Raw genomic sequence first — 17,984 nt, 5'->3', positions numbered from 1 at the left:
AGGAAAAACTGCTCTGGCTTTGTGAAAACATTGTTAAAAACTGGCGAATTTCGCATGATTACAAAGGTTTAAAAATTGAAGGGAGGATACATCGGAGTTTTTAGTTATAATTCTACCCTGTACATAAAAATTTGTTAATTTCCTCACATCACCCGTATGTATTTTATTATGTGATTCCTTATATATTTTATGGAATTTACAAGACAAATCGTGTAAAAAATTATAGGCTGAATTCATTCATAACATTTGATGATTGGTCAAATGGACATTTTCAGTAAGGCAAGATTTTCTTTAGTACACGCGCAATTTTGAGCGACTCAATTTCACGCGCTGTGTCATTGAGAGTAAGTTACCTAATCCCAATTTTAGGTGCCGTCAGTTATGCCTTCGATGCTCCTCAACTCAAACTTTCCTGATAAATGTTGCGAGAAATAGCATGTGTTTGACTGATGTGATTACAGCAATCGTCTTCTGTTTGTGCCACTAATTCCGGACTCGTCTTTGTGTGGACGCAATACTTGCTTTCAACTCACGCTGCAAATTTCACATTCGTCAGAAATCGCCTACTTTCCACACTTGTTACCCGATGGTATATTACTCTCGTTTTCGGCTTGAGCCGCAAACTTCACACGCGGAAAAATCGACTAATTTTCGCACTTGTAACAGTTGCAACCCAATATACTATTATCCAACAAAATGAAAAAATATTAATAAATTCACAGGACCCTTCATATTCATCAAACTTGACGATAGGAGCCAGCTTCTATTGCGCAAAATTCCAAGGCGGTTTTCATAAACCATTGGGATCTGGTATCACCCGCTATTTGCTAGTTGAGCTTTCTCATTTTCGAGCACAGGCACCACGAACTCGTTTGTCAGGTGACGACGACAAAAATCTCCAGTAGGGCATTACGCAACAATGAGCTTACGACCACCACGCTCTTGTATAGAATACGATGATACGTGCCAAAAAGAAACATCGCCTCGTCCGCCCAAGCATACGCTCATCTGATTATAGACGCCAAAACATATATAATAAAATTTAACTAGCTTGACGATAAATTGAAATTCCGATTTCCTCTAACCCTACCAATATGTAATCTATTTCGAAGAGACTAAAGTGCTTTTCATATTTAAAATATAAAACTCTTACGCCTTACGTGGCGTAAGCCAGATATTGCATTTCGATTACTGTAAAGATCAACCTTCGTTTCTATATTTTATAATGTTTTTGTACATGTATACGTCCACTTCGTGGCTCGGTTCATCACGCATGTTTTACGTCTCTCAATTTTATAATATTTATGTACTCGTCCATTGTGTGGCTCTGTTCATGACTATTATTCTACATTTTAGATTCCATAATATTTATATATCCATATACTTCGTGCTGTATTTACAATACTGGATTTTCACCGGCGCCTCATATGCCATTCAATAAATATCCAATCTGCTTTAATTTTTCTCACTAACACGCTCCCAGCGGCATTGAAGTAATCACTGAATTTTACACACTAAGGCTTTCTTGACACATGCGCATTTTTCAATAACTTAATATTACGCATGGCCTTTACGCACCTAAAATGATTCATGGGTTCAATCTGAAGTTAGCGCGATTAGTTTGGGATTCAGTAAGACGGGTCCATGGATCTGGTTCTCTCAAGTGTCCTTGATCTATTTTTTGTAAATTATTATATTATGAAGAAGATTTATCTTGACCTTGGAGATTTGTTGATTAAAGTTATTCTTGGATATGAAGGTCACAACTCAAAACACTTTTTATCGTGTTAACGTTTCGGCCCTGGTGGGGGCCCTCCTCAGAACAATTTTATTTAAATATCTGTCACGAACAAAATAAAAAAAATAATATACAAATAGGTTTGACAAAATAAGACATATTGATGTAAATAATATGCAAAGGTGTTGAAGCAAGTATAAAAGATAAGATTTGTCACGGATAAGAGATAGTTTTGCGTTGGTTAATGCTATTAGGGACCTTCGTCTTCCAGCTGATTATATTTTAGTTTCATTGGATGTTATATCCTTATTCACTAATGTACCACAAGATCTGGCAATCAACGCTGTCAAACAGCGCTGGCATCAGCTGGTGGACAAAATTCCGGTCCCACGTAACGAACTCTTAAAAGCATTGCAAATATGTTTTAAGGCTGCCATATTTAAATTTAACCACAACATATATGCCCAAACGTATGGCTTACCTATGGGCTCACCGCTCTCTCCAATTTTGTCTGATTTGGTTTTGGATGACCTTGAACAACACTGTCTTAATAAACTAGACTTCAAGCCTTCATTCTTTTTCAGATACGTAGACGACATAATTACAGCTGTCCCTTCGCATAAAGTCGCAGAAATGCTTTCAGTTTTCAATAGTTTCCATCCGAGACTACAATTTACATCTGAATTAGAGTCTAATCACCAAATCAGCTTTTTAGATGTCCTGATTATCAATGACAATCAGCTCATTAAAACTGATTGGTTCCACAAGGCTACTTGGTCACAAAGGTATTTAAATTACCATTCTCACCATCCCAGATCATACAAAATTGGAACGATCAATTGCTTAGTTGACAGAGCGATCCGACTCTCAAGCATGGAATTTCACAATAAAAATTTGTCCTTGATTCAGCAGGTACTATTTAAGAACGACTATCCGCCTCGCCTGCTTAACAAACATATAAAGTTTAAATATGATTCCATCTTGTCATCTACCAGCCCTAACAACAATTTCGATACAACTACAACACAGACCATTCAAAAAAATTATATTTCCATCCCTTATGTTGCGGGTTTGTTTGAGTCACTTAATAGAACATTCTCCAAATACAAAATTCAATTTGTGGGCAAATGTGCACATGATATATCCTCGATGTTTGATTCGGGTAAAGACCCCTTACCCCTGGGCAATCGCTCGGGTGTAGTTTACAAAATACCTTGCAATCATTGCAACAAGGCTTACATAGGCCAAACTAGTAGACAACTACACATCAGGATAACCGAACATAGACGCAATATCCATGAACACGAGGATAATTATACTGCATTAACGAGACATGCCATCGATTTCGACCACTCTTTTAACTATTCTCAAGCTAGCATTATTGATGTTGAACTTTTGTATTATAATAGGCTTCTGTTAGAAATGTGCAATATCGTAGCACATCCTAATTCTGTCAACCGTAAACAAGACATAGAACACCTAAGCAATATTTACACCTCTGTGATACGACCATCGTAATTTGTTCATTACCGACTGAGCTTGCTCTCGATTTTACCTTCTTAACACAAAAAAAATTTTTGTTTTCCGTTTAACCCGTTGACTCTGCGTTGCTCTGATAACTATTGAGATCGACCTCTTCCCACTACACACTAGACGTTCCACTGTGCTTATGTGCTCTGACTCAACCATAACGGCTGTGTATTTTATTTCTTTTAACAAACCAACTATAATTATGAATTCGTGGGAGTTACGTGTCGCGAACGCAGTGTGTTTCGGTTTTTGTCGTTTTTGCCTTTCTGTTCTATTTATTCTTCAATTACCAACACGCATTTATGTAATTGGAAGTGTTATCGCATATGAGGTAATCTCTCTTTTATACTTGCTTCAACACCTTTGCATATTATTTACATCAATATGTCTTATTTTGTCAAACCTATTTGTATATTATTTTTTTTATTTTGTTCGTGACAGATATTTAAATAAAATTGTTCTGAGGAGGGCCCCCACCAGGGCCGAAACGTTAACACGATAAAAAGTGTTTTGAGTTGTGACCTTCATATCCAAGAATAACTTTAATCAATTATTATATTACATTCGTTTGCTTCTGAAATCAAACTTTCCTTCGCAGGTGTTAGAAAAGATAGCGGGTGTCACACGTGTGGATGGGCGATGTTAAACTCATGTGTTTACCACACTCATCTTTGCTTAGGGCTGACAGCATACCTATAAACATGGAAGAAGAATCGATGCCGAAAAAGTGTTCGAGCTGGAGAGAGAGAGAGAGAGGGACGTAGTAAAATTAGATAGACACCGTAAGAAACTAGTCTTATTACTTCCCTCTCTATACCGTTTTCACTTACACGAAAGGGGATGTATTCCACCAGGGAACTGTGGCAGTCCAGTAATAGTATATTTTGAATTTTCTAACTAGCGGTTGGTACTATTTACTGGTCATTTACTGCCAAAGTGTTCCACCGTGCTGGACAGTAACAGTGACGGATTTGATCTTCAATTTTGGGTGAAGATTAAAATAAAATATATCATTTATATCGTCACTATCACTACTACTAGATGAGGTGAAAAAATGATCTACGATTGTGAATACTTCTGCGTTATCCATAATAATTTCCTGAGTATAAAAATTAAGTGGAATTCCTCAATATTTTGACGTGCAGCAATAATTATAAATTAGGTCAAGTTTGTTAAGTAAGAATTAGGTTACTCGATTTATTTTTGTAAATTATTAAAACGGAACACTAAAACATTCTCACAAAAAATTGTCTATAAAGATAATGATTATATTTGAATTGTAAAAGATCACAATAAATTATATTTATTTCGGATTTGTTCGAGAGGCTATTCTAACGACAATGAGACTTGTTTACTGTCCAGCACGGTGGAACACTTTGGCAGTAAATAGTACCAACCACTAGTTAGAAAATTCAGAATATACTATTACTGGACTGCCACAGTTCCCTGGCGGAATATACCCAGGGTATACCAGGGTTCCTCCATGTTCCTATTCTCTAAAGTCTTGGCGCATGCTGTGTTTACACTAGACTCGTGCGATTACAGATCTCGTATTCGTATAAATGAGGCACTCGACTTTGCCGCTCACACTCACCAGAAATCATCCGCTATTCGCACTTATAACACAATATACTATACAATGCAATCTCTCAATAGGGCCGTTTCGCCGCTTTCATATGTCTCTAAACCTGCACTGACCTCATCATTTTTTCGAAATGAGACCACCTCTCTAATTTGGTGCTATTATTGTACTCCAACCACCATTTTAGTGCTCCAACCCCTTCCAAGACATCCGTGGTTAACCTAACCTTATGTAAAGCAGGACCGATCACAATATTTTTTCCCGAATGCGATTAAATATCGGAACGAGGATGCGATGGAAATTTGATGGTTTTTTGGTCTTTCGAGAATACATAAGTGCGAATTTGAACCAACTATCGCTCTAGAGAAAAAAGCACGCTCAAGCCTCAAATACAAAATAAGCACACTTCGTACCACTACAAATATTGGATAAAAAACATTCTTTGTTGATACAAGTTTAATACAATATGTTCAAGCAACATAATTCGACCAACCCTCAATATAAAAATCCACCCCTTAGATACGAAGATGAATATGGGCAAATGACATTTAATGTAATATTAGTCAGCAACAAAGTAGAACGCCAGTAAAAAAAGATCAATGAAAATATTCGAATCGGACTGTCACAAACCTTGAAAATTGATATCATTTAAGGTTGGTTTTCTTGCAATAAGAGAGCCCCAATTTTCGGAGGGATGAAAGTTGAATAAACTGGTACGAATTCACCATTTCCCTGCTCTCAGGATACTTGCATATTTATCTGCACTCCCTCAGGGCGAAAACCCGACGGAGATGTTTTGGGTCACGACTGAAGGACCCCTAATGTTCGAGCAATTAAACTCAAATAATTTGGAACTGTTTTGGTAATTTTGGTCCTCTTAAAATATCAAGTCGTTGATTTTGATTTTTAACTCCGAGCAGCTAAATCTCGAGAGGGATCGTTTGGCTTACGAGTAAAGTGCCTCTAATTTTCGCGCAATCAAATTGAAATAATTTAGTGCTCTTAAAATATCGAATCATCGATTTTTAGTTTGAACCCCTCGCAACTGAAATTCGAGAGGCATGATTCGCTTCACGAGTAAGGTCACCCTAATTTCCGAGGAACCGAATTGATATAATTTGGTGCACTTAAAATATCAAGCCGTCGATTTTTATTTTCAACCCTTCGCAACTGAAACTCGCGAGGTATGGTTCGGCTCATGAGTGAAGTACCTCTAATTCTTCACTAATCGAATTCAAATAGTTTGGTATTGTGTCGTCAAAATTAATTTTCTCAAAATATCAAATCATTAGTTTTTAGTTTCACCCCCTAGCAGCTGAAACTGGGCAGGGATGGTTCAGCTGCGGAATGAAGTACCCCTTATTTTCGAGCAATTGAATTGTAATAATTTGGTGAAGCCTCGAAAAACAAATTACATATCTGATAGTTCCATGAAATCTGCGGGAATGACATTTCACTACCTATAGATTGGACCCTGTGTTTTGATTAGAACACAAATCAATAAGAAAGAGGCCAGGTTTTCTTTGTTGTACTCGAAATTTACACAAACCAGTAAATGTGACTTGCTGTGATAATAGTATTAATTCGATTAATTGGCTGAAGTATTTTCACAAATGGAATTCGACGACCGGATATTTTCAGAGCATACCAAACTATGTGAATTCGGTTGCTCGAAAATTGAGGGTAATTTACTCGTGAGCCAAATAATCCCTCTCGATTTTCAGTTGCGAGGGTTTGAAAATAAAAATAAACGACTCGATATTTTACTCAGAGCATACCAAACTATTTCAGTTCGATTGATAAAAAATTAGGGGTACTTTTTTCGTGAGCCGAATCATCCTTATCGAATTTCCGCTGCGAGAGGTTAAAAATAAAATTCGATGATACGATATTTTAAGAGCACCAAATTTTCCGAGACAGCACCAAATTATTTCAATTTAATTGCTCGAAAATTAGGGGTACTTCACTTAGAGCCAAAACTACCCCGTCGGCTTTGCAAGTATTCAAGTATCCTGAAAGCACGCAAATCCGTCAATTCGTACCAATTTATTTAGTATTTCGGGCGGTCTCCGCCAATATAGCCAGTTTTTTTATCCACTCGGATCTGTTCCATAATCGGTTACATAATAGTACTACTTAAAGGTACTCTCTGTGATTTTTTTTAGATTTTTCAACTTATTCGTTTCAGGAATGGTTTTTTTTCAACCCGTATATCATGGAAGATAAAAGTTGGACAAAAAAAGTTTGATACAAAAAAGTTTTGTTGTTACATAAACTATTAAATGCAACATATGCTATATTTTTTATGGCACCGGAAGGGCTATATTCAGCACAAAAAGAAATGGAAATTATTTTCTTTCTCTGAATATGACACCTTTAATTTTGCTGTAAATTTTACAGCGTATTTGGCAGTGTACTGGGGACGTATAACAAAAATTGGCATTGTGGAACTCGATATTCTTGCCGAGTAGAAAAAAGATTTCACCGAGAAAGGTGAATTAGGTACATCTGAGTTCCTCTTTTCCATGAACTATTTAATGCTATTATCGACCTATGTGAAGTTGGGCAACCCACTAAACGAAAAGGAATTTTTTTAAATATTTTAATCGATTGTACTAGGCGAGGGGCTGCTCACTCGCTTATTCCGTGGTTCATCGATTTCCGAAAGGAATCGATTTCTTGTGATTTCGCGATTTTCGAAACGCCTGAATCAATGAGATTTCCAGCGATGCCTAGCGATTGCCTATCTGATTTTTTGGAAAATGGTTCAATGATTTCCTAAGTGTGCAGCCCCTCGGTACTAGGTGTGTACCTGATCGTACCACGTTAAATTTTGTTTGTACCTTAAGGGGGAAAAAATATAAGAGGAAGAAAAATTGGTCCGCAACTCATGTTGAGCTAAATATTTTGCGTTAATGCTATTGTAAAAAGCATCGTTTGTACCCATTTGTACCAACGATTATATCGTTTATACCTCATTGTACCACCGAGAAATCGTTTGTACCCATTGGTACCGACGATTATATCGTTTGTACTTCATTGTACTACCGAGAAATCGTTTGTATCCATAGGTACGGAGAACGGTACAAACGAGTACAAACGATGCTTTTTACAATAGCATCAACGCAAAATATTTAACTCAACATGAGTTGCGGACCAATTTTTCTTCCCCTTATATTTTTTTCCCCCTAAGGGGTTGTATACAGTTAGAATTTTCAAAAAATCGATTTTTTTTTATTTTATCTTCTTAATATACATATATTTAAGAATACGCACAGAAAATTTCATATCGTTCCGGTGAATATTTTCGAAGTTACACGCAAATTTGAAAAGGCGTTTCAGAGTGCTTGAAAGTACAAGGCCGGAGCGGAAGCGCTTACCTGGAACGCTGTCCCTTTTATGCACCTGCCTATTGTAAATGTTCCCTTCTAAGGTATTTAGATGCATAAAGCAACAGTGTGTTATTGTTTTTTCAATATCTGAAAGGTAGATTTTTATTTTTCTCTCCCCAAACTGGAAAATATTTAAGAGTGGTAGTCAGTATAAGCAGCTAAGCCAAGCAGTAAACTTGTGAGTTCGTTCATATTTTTTTCTGTAATTTTTTCGTGAAAATGAAGTCTTCTAGAGAAATGAGAAAATCTCTTTACATACGTAAGTCGACAACAAAAAAGCGCGAAAATATTTTTAATCAAAAACAACTGAAACGGATGAAAGTAGCTTCAGTACCTCGGCGAAAAAATTTAAAGAACAAGAGGAAATCTCAGTTCCACGTGATCCGTCTGTTGAGTATCGCATTTTAAATTTTACAACAGTGTTTGCAGCAATTTCTGAATATGTGAAATGTAAGATCTGTAACGGAAATGTTAAGTTTCAAACTGCTTCTGAACGAGGACTTGGTTTTAAAATTGTTTTGCTGTGTGATAAGTGTGCAGATCGTAACATAAATTCTAGTCCTTTTGTCGCGCACTCTTATGAAATAAATCGACGATTTTTATTTGTCATGAGAGTCCTCGGATTAGGGTTAAAAGGTGCAGCAAAATTTTGTGAATTAATGGACATGCGAGCTTTTATATCACAGCCCACTTACGATTTAATAATGAATAATATTCACTCCAGTGTAAAAACAGCCACCGAAAAACTTTTTCAACAGGCTTGTACTGAAGAAAAAAATTTGACTTCCGAACATCAAGGTGATGAACATTCGACAGAATTAACTGTATCTGGCGATGGCACATGGAAAAAGCGAGGGTTTACTTCCTTGTACGGTGTGACATCATTGATCGGATACTATTCTGGTAAAATCATTGATATTTTTGTAAAAAGTGCCTACTGCAAACTGTGTGAAACTTGGAGGAAGAAACTCGATACCAAAGAATATAATGAATGGTATGCAGAACATAAAAATACTTGTACTGCAAATCATTCTGGTTCTTCTGGTAAAATGGAAGTAGACTCAGTCGTCGAAATGTTCCAACGTTCATTGGAAAAACTTGGAGTCATGTACAAAAATTACATCGGAGTCACCGTCTCCAACCAAAACGTACTCGGGAATTCTAAATGCTGCACCTTACGGTGATCAAGAAGTTGTGAAAAAAGAATGTATTGGACACGTACAAAAACGAATGGGCATGCGACTCCGAGATTGTGTCAAAAAAAATGTTGAAACAGTTGAAAACAAGAAAGGAAAAAAATACAAAAAAAAACTCTCGGTGAAAAGGCAAACTTACTGGAAAGATGATCGATAAGTTGACAGTTTATTATGGCTTAGCAATAAGGAGAAATTGTGATTCCGTTGAAAAAATGTATAATGCTATCTGGGCCACATATTGTCATTATTGTTCAACTGACGAAAAACCTCAACACGATAAGTGCCCGGACGGACCAGACTCATGGTGCAGCTGGCAGAGGGCTGCAGCTGCCAATCAATTATCCAATTTCGAACATGATTATGAGCCATTACCAGAAGATGTTGCTGAGACTATACTTCCGATTTATACAGATCTCAGCAGTGAGAATTTATTAGAAAGATGTGTAGGTGGTTTTAACCAAAGCAACAACGCGAGCTACAATCAACTGATTTCGAAAATCTCTCCCAAAATTGTTCCGGCCGGTTCGAAAACTGTGGAAATCGCTGCATACATAGCTGCCGGCTTATTTAATGAAGTAATGGCATCACTATGGTATTATATGAAGGCAATAGGAATTACACTTGGGCCCAATGCGTATTCATATGCCGAAAAAGAAGATGAGCAGCGCGTGAACATTTCCGATCTCAGTAGCGCGTGAGAGCACCCGAGATGGAAGAATGGCCCGCAGACAATATCAGCTCGAGTTATTAGAAGCTGCCCAAGCGGCGGAGGGTGTACTATATGGTCCTGGAATAGACGACTCCATGTAAGTTGAAAAAAAAAAAAATTTATCCTATGTAAAGTGCTTTTCAAACTTTGAACGCGTTTTTCTCAAAATGGTGTTTACAAAGTCGGTGACCAACATTACTCGAAAACGGCTAAACCGATTAGTCTCAAATGTTAGCACGAGCTTCTTAAATATATTTTTTAGTAATTAATCGAAGATTTTTTCTCAACGATAAATATTTTTTTTTTATAAACAATTTAAGGCCGAAATTTTGGTCAAAAATTGATTTTTTTTTTTTTTTGAGAAACCGCCATTTTGACAAAAAAATTTATTTTGCTTATTCCTTCGATTAATTACTAGATTTAACATTATTTCAACGAAATCTGTTTGGTTTTTTAATTTCAGAGGATCCAGTTCAAAGATATAGTGGTCATCGCAAAACGTCTTTTTTGAGAGGAGCTCCCGGAGTTCAGCTGTAGCTCCTTTCCAAATAAATATTTTTACTAATACTAAGTCTTAAAATACAGTTAAAAGATACCATAATATGTGTACAAATTTTTAGATCAATAAATTTATAATTTTTCTCAGAAAAAATTCTGGAAAATTCGCTTTTTTCGGCCTTCTAACTGTATATAACCCCTTAAAGGTACAAACGAAATTTAAGGATCTAATTTAAATCATCTACAGATTTACGTTCCCGCTATTTTGAAGAGCATCTTATTTATGAATTCTTAGAATCGTTGAAGATGCCAGTCTACCAACAATCATTTATAGAATATAATTATTGTCTTTTATAGTATACAAAATATGTACACTGCAACAGGTTTTTACATTTATACAATCTTATATTATACGCTTTTATTTACATACTTACCAATTTGACTGCCAAATTTTATTATTTGTATTTTTCTTTTATTTTTATTTTATTAAGTTTTATTTATTCTTGTCACACCAAATTTGTAACCTTTTCATCAGGTACACACCGAGTACAATCGATTAAAATATAAAAAAAAAGTGTGTGTGTCAGAACCGATGCACGACTGGAGTTTACTCCTTACGAACGATAATTATGATACATGTCGAAAAGAAAAAGAGGGTAAATGAACGCATTTTCCAAAATGATAAGAGAAACAAACATGTATCTGTAATTGTTCGGATTATTTTAACTTTAATCGCTTGATGATTTGTTTAATAGTACATAAAAATACACGTATCAATGCTAGAAGTACAAGAAAACTTTAAAATCAAAACACTAAAAGTTGATGGTTAGATTGCTGTTTGGGTACGTTGTATCGATACAATAAATGCTACTATATGTATTTATTATACAGCATGCATACCCTGTACTCGGCAGCAGCATACAAGTTGCGGCAGAACTTCGTAATACGCAGGCACACAACACACACTTACAAACATACGCACACATTCAACTCTCAGACCAGAGGTAGTTAACTATACAGTGAGACTACGAAGCATCGCACAAAGAGGAGGCCCCGAGGATAGGATACTCTGTGTAATGTATTCCATCTCATTCTTTTACAGGTTCAATCCTACAGATACATATGTTCGTCTCTTTCTACTTAACGCCTCAAGTTTCCGTGTTACACTTGATTTTACTCATAAAATTTCCGTACCGAGCCTTATAACTCAAATCGTTTCTTAAGGAGTAAACTCTAAAAATGCCTTTCCGTTTAGTGGATTGCCAACTTCACATAGGTCTATTATCGCATTAACTCATTCACATCACATTCTTGCCGATTATCGCTTTAATTCGTTCACATCACATTCTTGCCGGTTGTCGCATTAATTGATTCTCATCACATTCTTACCGAATATCGCATTAAATAGTTCATGGAAAATAGGAACTCAGATGTACCTTAACTAACCTTTTGTAGTTGCTGTTTTTTTCATTAGAGCGATGGTTGGTTCAAATTCGCACATATGTATTCTTGACGCAGTAAAAAAGCATCAAATTTCTATCGCATCCCCGTTCTGATATTTAATCGGATTCGGGGAAAAATATTGTGGTCGGTCCAGCTTTACGTAAGGCTAGTTTAACCACGGATGTCTCGGAAAGGGTTGGAGCGCCAAAATGGGGGTTGAAGTACAAAAGTAGCATCAAATTTTGGTTTTGTGTCATTGTGATTCCTGTATTCTGTTAATGTAAAAGTTTTTTGTGGTCGGTCCAGCTTTTCGTAAACCTAGGTTGACCACACGTATCTCGAAAGGGGTTAGATCACCAAAATCGGGGTTTGGACACAAAATTAGCATTAAATGAGAGTTTTGGTATCATTTTGAAAAAATTATGTGGTTGGTCCGGGTTTAGAGACATCTGTTTCATACTCGGTTGCTGTCCCCCATTCCCTGACACATGCTATTCCTTAAAAAAAATGAAATTTACAAGCTCAAGGATGACTGGCGGTGGGCCTCCGATTCGTGGAAAATCAATTTCCCTCTTGTCCCGTAGCGGCCCTATTCAGAGAGGGCACTATACCTTAAAAAAACAGTGAAATATAAAGTCACAGGTAGCCAGAAACCACAAATTTTTCAATAAGTGTGCACCTAGAAATTACCTTCCGCATACTCTGCAATAAAAAAACCGTTGAAATTCGTGTAAACTTTGTTCAGGTGATTAAAGAATGAACGATAACAATAGCATGACTCGGTCGGTAAGGATATACAACTGCTACACAATTTTAAATCGATTTAAGGATTCAAAGATATTGTAGTTTTTTGTTCTTGATTTATTTAATTCCTTCCCAATTTTTTCGGTAATAGAAAGATTATTACGTACAACATCAAGAATACCTTTCACGATACTATTTAATTAGGTGCATTAAGCTTCGAACAATAACCCCAATTTTCTTGCTTGTCCAGAAAACCTTGAAATTTCGAGTTCAATTCTAATAAAATGGTCTTCTAAATTAACCGCCATTTTGTCAGCAATGAAAACTTTTTTCAGAAAGCTCAGATTTTTTTACATGGTGAAACATGTAATTTTTCTTCTGTAAATTTTATCTCATGAGAGTGCATCGATTTGTGACGTGCTTCAGAAGGATCAATTCAGCAACAAAGTATATCGAAATTTCTTTTCCGTGATTACTTTTGTCGACAGATTTTCATTGCAAGGACTTTTTTTTGAAGGCTTTTACTTCATATAAGTCGTAATATATACCACACATAATAATCAAATGCAGAGAAGGGGGTGGAGACACACCGATTCCAATCCAGCTGCAGCCATTTAATGAAATCCCACGACTTAGCTACTAAATTTTTAAAAACCCCACTACTTTTAACATTGAGATGGCAAATACCTAAATCTCGAAAAATTTTCATCTTCAACAAGTATCGGTGAAATTTATATTCTAAAGCTTAGATTGTGTGTCTTCTGCTTCAATATTCTCATATCACCAGAGTCAATGTAAAGTAGTTGGAACCGATTTTTGCAATGACTTTATTAATGACAGTAGTTTGCAAAGAATTAAGATTCAGTTTTTCGTTTAGCTCTCACCTGATAAATGTATTCCTTCTGCAAGTACGTATGGTGCGTAGGTGAAGACCAGCATTAACCCGAATTCAAGAGATGGATTTCTTCTCAAATCAACATGCTTTAGGAGGAGGGCACTAATGAGGGCAAAAACGACGCCAATACCAGCGGAGGCGAAAAACATTAAGCAGAACCTGTTTATTCCCAATATAATTGCTTCGCTAGTGGTAGCTGCGTTATTAGACTCAAGTACAGAAGTTGTTAAAACAATTGAAATAGCGTCATTAAGAATCGACTCGCCAAAAACCAACATGTTGAGAACTGGATCCACATCAAGGGCATGAAAAATGGCAACTGTTGCAACTGGGTCGACAGCAGATATCAGAGAACCAAATGCAAAGCTCTCAACAAAGCTCAGCTTGTAAGCAACTTCAGCAAGGCCAAGAAGATAAATACCGGCACCAATAACGAATGCCGATATGGCAGTACCACCAATGGCAAATACCAAAATGCTACCAATATTTTGGAAGAAGTTTCCCTTGTGCAAATTGTAGCCAGACTCAAATATAATAGGAGGTAAAAGCACAAGGAAAAATGCAGTAGGAGAGAATGCTTCCTCTTTACGCCAATTAGCTATATTTTGATTTGACATTAGATTGATTATCATTCCAATTGCACCACCAAGAAAAACTATAACCACAGATTCTGGCAAGTACTGGAAATTAGTCTGGAGCATTAAATGAATAAGTAAAATTCCAAGAGCTAAGACGCAGAGTACAAAAAATATGGACATTGAACTATTGTGCTCTTCTTCCGCAGAGCCTTTATCTGGTAAAACTGGTTCAACTGATGCGGCAGTTGTTGTACTGGTATTAGTCATATTTGCTGTTTCTGAACTTTGAGCAACCGTCGTGAGGTCCGAGGTTATATTTATCGAATTTTTATCTGTTCTCGAATTATGTAGCACGGTCGATATAATTGAATTATCTGTGGTGAGAATTCCTGAACGATTATCCAAGGTCTTAGCAATGTCAGAGGCAACGCTCATCTGTACTGTCTTTGTACCAGTTGTTGACAGCTCGGTTGATATGCTGACACGATTGCTGGCTGAGCCAAGTTCGATATCCTGATTACGTGAATCATTTGTCTGAGTGTTTGAAGCATGGAGTTTGGGAACATTCAGATTTGGCAAAATACTTTTATCTTCGAGCTTGGGAATGACCATTGGAGAAAATATATCATCAGTAGTATTCTGCACATTCACATCTTTGAGGTTAAGGTTGTCATCTTCAGGTGATACAAAGTGTGACTTGTGAAATAACAGTAATATTATGAACAGAGTACAACCCATACGGGAAACTCTAATAAATCTAGGATTTCTGTACATTATTTTCTCGTCACACATCACACGAAACCGTAGAAAGTAAAGATTTCCTCTATTAAACTTGAATTTGACATATGCACGACCACCGGTTATATAATATCGCTTTTCACTGGTTGCACTAGAACTACTAGAAATGCTGTGACGACGCAACAGACAACCTCAGGAAGTGAGACACCGAATTTTATCGCGAAGATATGGTGTGTATTCTGAAATATAAGGCTGTGTTCCCATGTGTCAGAATTCACGGATCCGGAACGGAGTCGGAATCTAGGGAGTTTTGAGAGACCCAATCATAGACGTTCTGGTCATTACGTTCCGCGTGCATTGCGGGCATTTGTCACATGTCAATAATACCAACGGACTACCTTATTTGTGAATCCGTGTGTAAAACCAAGCGAGTACAGTACTGATGAGTATTATCGAGTATTATAAACAATTTGTAGCGGACAATGAGTCGTCCTGTTGATCCCGTAAATACATATTTAACAATTGAATAAATTAATAATATTCACAGATTCACTGGGTATTGAGGCGATCCTTTATCGGTCCATCAATTTTTCTGTTTTTATCTACACAATTAAATGTAATTAAATGTATTTGTATACAACTGATAACCTATATTCATCCTGTTCTTTTCTATTTCATAAATCATACGGAGATGAATATTAAAACCGTTTGAGAATCCATTATTACCACTGAATATTATCGAATACAAGAATATTTTATGAGGCAGAAGCTAGCAGCCAAGCGTGCTGACGTTGATGAAAATGAGACATTAAAGCCCAAAAATCGATAAAATTGATTAATGTCATAGAAAAAGCTTTTTAATACTGCACTTTTCTACAATTATGGATATGAATTTGTACTGCATAGTCCTATTCGACAGAAATTTGGCATGTTTGACTGCTAATTCTGGCTGCTAGCTTCAGCTTTATGAATATTTTATCCTCCGGTACCAATGAAATATTTGTTTGCCAAGTGTTTATACGTTAATTGCACAGTTGTGTAAGTAAGCGGATTCCGTTGCTGTTAAGTCCTTCGTTCCCATGGACCGGAATTATTAAAAGCGTGTGACTTTGGTACTGTACCTGGTGGAAATTACCAGATGTTAGAGACTGGAATCGTTCACACAGCTACAGTTAGACTCACATCAGTAGTTTTATTCTATCACTCTAATCGAACGAACCGAGGAAGGAGTAATTGTTAGATGAAAGATTTAGTTAATTGGCTTACCTTTTGAGAATAATCTGGATATGATGACTTGCAGCGTAGATTAGTGAGAGGATTTAACGGAATGACTGATTGTAATATATTTGGATACTTTGATTAACTTGGATTTATTTTGTAAGTTCAATATTTTAAGTCACAAACAGCAGGGTTACTTAGTTGTTAGATCTTGAATTGATATGACAAAAATGGAGTTGAAAGCTCGCTGGAGTTTTGGACAGAGTAACTTCGTAGGAAAGGTTTAAATGCAAAAGGCAAAAGGATTTTACCGCGAGACTGTACCGGGACAAGATAACGAATCTAGTGGTAGAAACCAAGAGGATGATTCGATGATCGGTCACCATTTTTATGGGTATCGATCGTTGCGCAGAACGATCCCCTTCTTTAGCTTTTGTCAACTTCTGCGCACCTTCCCCTTTTTCTAGGAATTAAAATTAGGGCACGACATCTTCGCCGCATGTTCGCCCGTGCTCTTAGCTCTTTAGCTATTACTATATTGCAAGCTTTTTACACATGGTATAACGCTGTGTTGGTGCGGTGGTGTAGACGTAGGGTCGTTGCGCTGTAATTTTTCACTCTGCGTAGGCTTTGGTGTTGGGGCAGCAAGCCCCCTTGGCCCCTTGGCTACCGTGCTTCTTCCCCCCTTTTCGTGGGCGTTAGGACCTGGGCCAATTTTAGCAGCTATTTCCTAATATGGTGATCGCAGTGCACGTGCGCTAGAGGTGACCCATGTTTCGTGGTGGACGTTAGTGCCGTGTGCACTTTCGGCGTCACGATGCGATGGGTTCTAGTCGTAGTTTACTTCTTAAATATTCTTCCTACCCTGTTCGTTACAAAGTCTATATATTAAGATTACCATATCGGTTACTTGTTGTTTTGTTAGTTTTATAGCGTATAAATATGTAGAATTGCGTATGTATTATAATTGATTACTATCGTTATTCACCTGGAATACAATAGCGATTATTTATAAGACATAGTTGCTATTTGCTTAATATTATTAGGATTGGGCTGCTGCGAGTATTCTTAGGTGTTTGTGTTATAACAATTTTAACAGATTTAGGGTATTTAACAATTTGATAATTCGTAGTTTTAGAGCTGGTTTACATGTGTGCTATCGTATATAATTCTCTTCCGTAATTAATAATTCGTATACTGATATAGATCGGCTTGGAAGGTATCAGAACGTTGTTCTTATGTTTGTTGGTTGCCTGTTACTGGGCGTTACCACGTATACATCCTTGAGTTTATTCCTTGGTGTCGTACAATACCTGTTAGGAGCTAGGCATGTGTTTTCTTATGTTTTACCTCAAAACTGGTATAAGCTTTGTTCACTTAAAGGGGGAGCCTGCTGTAGAGGCTTCACAAAATCGATTTTTTCAAGGATTTTTTTGGGAAGGAAAGAAATATCCGGTTGAGACGAAACTTTCAGGTTTTATTGTTATATATTTCAGCAGTCTTTTTGAATTTTTTCATTAAGATATATGTCATATTATGCCTGGTACTCCGTACAAGCATTTCACTGAGGCGTCTCGAGTGTGCATTTGTCGTGCGGCGGGAAAGGTGCAGGTCGCAATTGGGTATTTGCATGGTTTTTATATTTCTTAACTTTTGATGTTTTTCGATTCTATAAATTTTTTTAGAATTTTTGAAAAAAAAATATTTTGTTTTTGTTTATAAG

At 36.7% G+C, this 17,984-nt stretch overlaps 1 protein-coding gene across 2 annotated transcripts in view; it reads right to left on the bottom strand.

Moving 5' to 3' along the window:
• Window positions 1–15,235, bottom strand: part of LOC124308847 (sodium/hydrogen exchanger 8) — a 54,261-nt gene extending 39,026 nt beyond the window's left edge. For both annotated transcript variants that reach the window (XM_046771998.1, XM_046772003.1), the window contains exon 1: window positions 13,717–15,235. In XM_046771998.1, the coding sequence (XP_046627954.1) occupies window positions 13,717–15,097 (1,381 nt within the window). In that variant the 5' untranslated portion in view covers window positions 15,098–15,235. The remainder of the gene's footprint in view (window positions 1–13,716) is intronic.
• Between the last annotated feature and the right edge of the window lie 2,749 nt (window positions 15,236–17,984).

This window comes from Neodiprion virginianus, chromosome 1, assembly GCF_021901495.1.
Source record: "Neodiprion virginianus isolate iyNeoVirg1 chromosome 1, iyNeoVirg1.1, whole genome shotgun sequence".
In the NCBI taxonomy this organism is placed as follows: domain Eukaryota; kingdom Metazoa; phylum Arthropoda; class Insecta; order Hymenoptera; family Diprionidae; genus Neodiprion; species Neodiprion virginianus.
The sequence above is the reverse complement of the archived record's forward strand: the minus strand, read 5'-3'. Positions and strand labels throughout refer to the sequence as shown.